Here is a 3763-nt window from a genome sequence, read left to right on the forward strand (position 1 = left end):
CAAACAACGATAATTTGTCATATTTATGGCCAAAGAATGGGTTTTCATAGATGATTTTCGTCAAATCGGCTTCGAATCAATAAAAAAGTGACAAATTCTTGTCTTTAAAGTTGATTTGACGAAGCTTCTTTGTCTTCAGGCTTCATTGTTGCTAGGGCTTCGTATGGCATTATCGACGACAACAAAGGGAGACGCACAAAAGGTTGATTGATGATGAAACTGGTTGATTGTGACTGTCACCGTCATTGGAGTTTGCAACAAACCTTAAAGATTTTGGGGAAGAAAAGTTAGCATTCAAAGTTGAGGCTAAAGGGTCAAATATGAGTTTTTAAAACTTAGAAGGAAAATGAATTAAAATTATATATTTTTAATATTATTGATAATATAACGATTTTATCCTTAATTCTAACAGAAAATTTTAACAACAGTTGATATATAAATGAGTCTTTAAATTTTTGAAACCTCATAATATATATTATCTTTGCATTAAAATTTGAGGGGGCAATAGTGCTTTGGCCTTTATTTTTTCATTTTTTTAAGGTCCACTCCACTCTGTCAAGCAAACTCTCTTTCTTCCTCTAGCAGCACTCTTTTCTTTCTTTCTTTCTGTCTATCTCTGCTTAGAAATTTCTGGCTTCAACTTCAGCTCCCATTCCCAAAATGCAACAAAATGCCCACCATTCTTACTACTCTACCACGTCTTCTTCCTCCGCCTCCTTAAAAGGCTGTTGCTGCTGCCTCTTCCTCCTCTTCTCCTTCATCGCTCTCCTCATCCTAGCCGTTGTTTTAATCGTAATCCTGGCCGTCAAGCCCAAGAAGCCCCAGTTTGATCTCCAGCAAGTTGGCGTTCAGTACATGGGCATCTCTGCACCCAATCCCACCTCTCTGGACCCCACCACAACCACCAACTCTATCTCCACTCAAACGGCTTCTCTTTCCCTCACAATTCACATGCTTTTCACAGCCGTCAACCCTAACAAAGTGGGCATCAAGTACGGTGAGTCCAAGTTCACGGTAATGTACCGAGGGATTCCCTTGGGTAAAGCTTCGGTACCAGGGTTCTACCAGGAGGCTCACAGTGTGAGAAACGTGGAGGCCACCATCGCCGTTGATCGAGCCAATTTGTTACAGGCAGATGCCGCTAGTTTAATCAGAGACGCTTCATTGAATGACCGAGTTGAGTTGAGGGTTTTGGGTGATGTTGGCGCTAAGATCCGTGTCTTGAGCTTCGATTCGCCCGGCGTTCATGTAAGAATTTTACTTCAACTTTAAGTTCTTAATTTGGAGTGTCGAAATATGAATATGTAGCTTTATTTTTTTAACATAGTTTTGGTTTATTTGTTTTGGGCTTAGAGAAAAAGACTGTATCAGAGGAACCCACTGAGTACTGTTCCCATTCTCATTGTGCTTTTTGGTAAACTTAGAAGAAGGCCATTTTTTTCATTCTTTGGATGCTTCTGCCTTTTTCTTATTTTCTTTTCTCATTTTGCTCCTCTTCATTTCGCTGACTCATTTCTATGCCCACCTCTTCAAGCCTTATTATTAACTCAGTCACTTGCTCTGAAAGGTATTAATTTATCAGAATTTTTTATTATTTTGGAAAGGGGTTTTAATATTGACTGAGAGAGTTTTTAATTTGTTAGTAATGAACCCTTTTTAACAATATGCATTTAACACAACTCAATCCATTTACTTTGGAACTTATCATTCAAATTCAGAGCCTGAATATATTATATTGACTTTTTGGTATTCATTATTGAAAAATATTTGGAATTAAAGTGTAAGTGTCAATTGTCCGTACTACACATTTGTAAAATTTATCCTGATTGCTAAAGGGGGATGAGCGGTTTCCTCACCAGAAAGAAGTGGCTTTGTGTAGTTTTCTTTGGGTTTTTTCTTTTATGTAAAATTCGGTGGCGGTTGTGTTGGGGTTTTGGTAATGCTCATTAATGCCTACTTTTTAGCTGCCTACTTTTTAGTCTTAAAAGCATATTAATGCTTTATTTTCGCGCACTTTCTATACACGCCACCACCAATAGCCACAATGTTAAGTTGAGGAAGACATTTCCATTAATTCCTTGACTAATTATTTTATTTTCGTTCATTGTATTATCAAATATCCCACAGTTTATTTGTTATTCAGTTGTTGTATATAGTAATATATATATATATATATATATATATATATATATATATATATATATATATATATATATATATATTTGGCAAAGATACATTCTTGTACAATCTTATCTAAAGACTCATTTAAAGATGTCAATAGATTTCCATACTCAAACCACCCATAAAAGCCATTTTTAAGAATTGTTATATGTGTTCTATTTTCTGGGTTTTTTTTTCTTTTTATTTTTATGTACAATCTTGTTGAATTTTGCTTGATTTACCCAGAATTATTTTGATATTCATAAATGATTGTGTTGCATTAGATTGTTGTGGATTATGATAATATTTTAGGATTAGATTTAGTCATTTTAGGATTAAAAAAGTGTTGGTTGACTAGTGGGTCCTCGTGATCCAAAGGAATCAATGTAATTTCTTGATCCGTAAGTGCTTATGATTAGAGATGGATTTGATTAGAGTCAAGCTTGAGTTTGGTTTAGGTTAAAAAAGTCAAGCTTCTCTTAAATTAGTTCGAATTTGATTCAATTAAAGAGAAGTTGAGTTTAAATTTAGATTGATATTATAACCAAATCAAAATCGATCAAAATGGTATTGTTTTCGTGCGTATTGGTCAAAATGACATTATTTTAGTCAATTCAAATAGAGTTTTTTTTCATGTTCGCGAGTTTGATGTATCAAATACTAATTCAATAATATAAAACCCTTCAAATTGAGTTCAAATTCATTTTAGACTTGTTTAAATTAAATTCGAATGAATTAAGCTGAATCCACCTCTATTTGTGATAGGCATCTATTGTTGAAATTCTAGTCATTTTCATTAGGTTAATTGTTGACTCCATGAATTTAAATAAGTTTCATTTACACATCTTTTTCATTTGTTGTTTTAGTCATTTTCACTTAGTGAGATTGCAATTATATAATTTGGAATATTGCAATTAACAAATGGGCTTTGCATGAATTAATAGGTATCTGTGGATTGCGCAGTTGTTATAAGTCCAAGGAAGCAGTCTCTCACCTACAAGCAGTGTGGATTTGATGGGTTGAGTGTGTAGTCACTCTGAACCAAAATATTTTATTATTAAAAAAATATTATTATACAAATGAAGAATGAAAAAAAAAAAGGGAAATTGTTTTCATCAATGTCCAAGCGTGAGATTGAGAAGGGAAAAAAAAATGCCAAAGAGGTCTGCACATGGAGTAATAGAAAAGCAAAGCTTCTCTCTCAAGAAAGATGATGATGATGATGATTCAGAAGAAAATTCTTCATTGCTATTGTTATCAATTAATTTTCCAAGTAAATTTTCTTTTCCTTTTTCATATTGGTTTCTTCTCATGGAAGGAAAATCTGCTAACAACGTGTAAAGTCCCATGTGAACTCAATCTCATTTTATCTCACTATTTCCCTACCCTCTCTCCAATTTTATTTTGTTTTATTGTTTTCTTCTTATATAAGAGTTACATTTAGACACGGGTGTGGCTGCGCTACAGCTGTGTCGTGCTAAGATCAACAATATAGTAAGGCTCCAAAAAAGGTTAATGTCTCCCGGATTATGTATTCGTGGGTCTTTAACAAACTGACCTATCATAATCATATCATTTATTTATTTTAATTTTTTATATTTTG

General features: G+C 33.7%; 1 protein-coding gene across 2 annotated transcripts; it reads left to right on the plus strand.

Annotated features, from left to right (window-relative positions):
- Window positions 1–539: 539 nt before the first annotated feature.
- Window positions 540–3557, plus strand: LOC123213438. Of its 2 annotated transcripts, none has more exons than XM_044632873.1 (2): window positions 540–1248; window positions 1354–1997. In XM_044632873.1, exons 1-2 carry the CDS (start codon window positions 661–663, stop codon window positions 1621–1623), a joined length of 858 nt encoding a protein of 285 aa, XP_044488808.1. In that variant the 5' UTR covers window positions 540–660; the 3' UTR covers window positions 1624–1997. The 2 variants fall into 2 exon arrangements, with proteins under 2 accessions (XP_044488808.1, XP_044488809.1); XM_044632874.1 differs by lacking the exon at window positions 1354–1997 and adding an exon at window positions 3105–3557 and having other exon boundaries at window positions 546–1248.
- The last annotated feature ends 206 nt before the right edge of the window (window positions 3558–3763 follow it).

Source organism: Mangifera indica, chromosome 4 (genome assembly GCF_011075055.1).
Source record: "Mangifera indica cultivar Alphonso chromosome 4, CATAS_Mindica_2.1, whole genome shotgun sequence".
Lineage (NCBI taxonomy): Eukaryota > Viridiplantae > Streptophyta > Magnoliopsida > Sapindales > Anacardiaceae > Mangifera > Mangifera indica.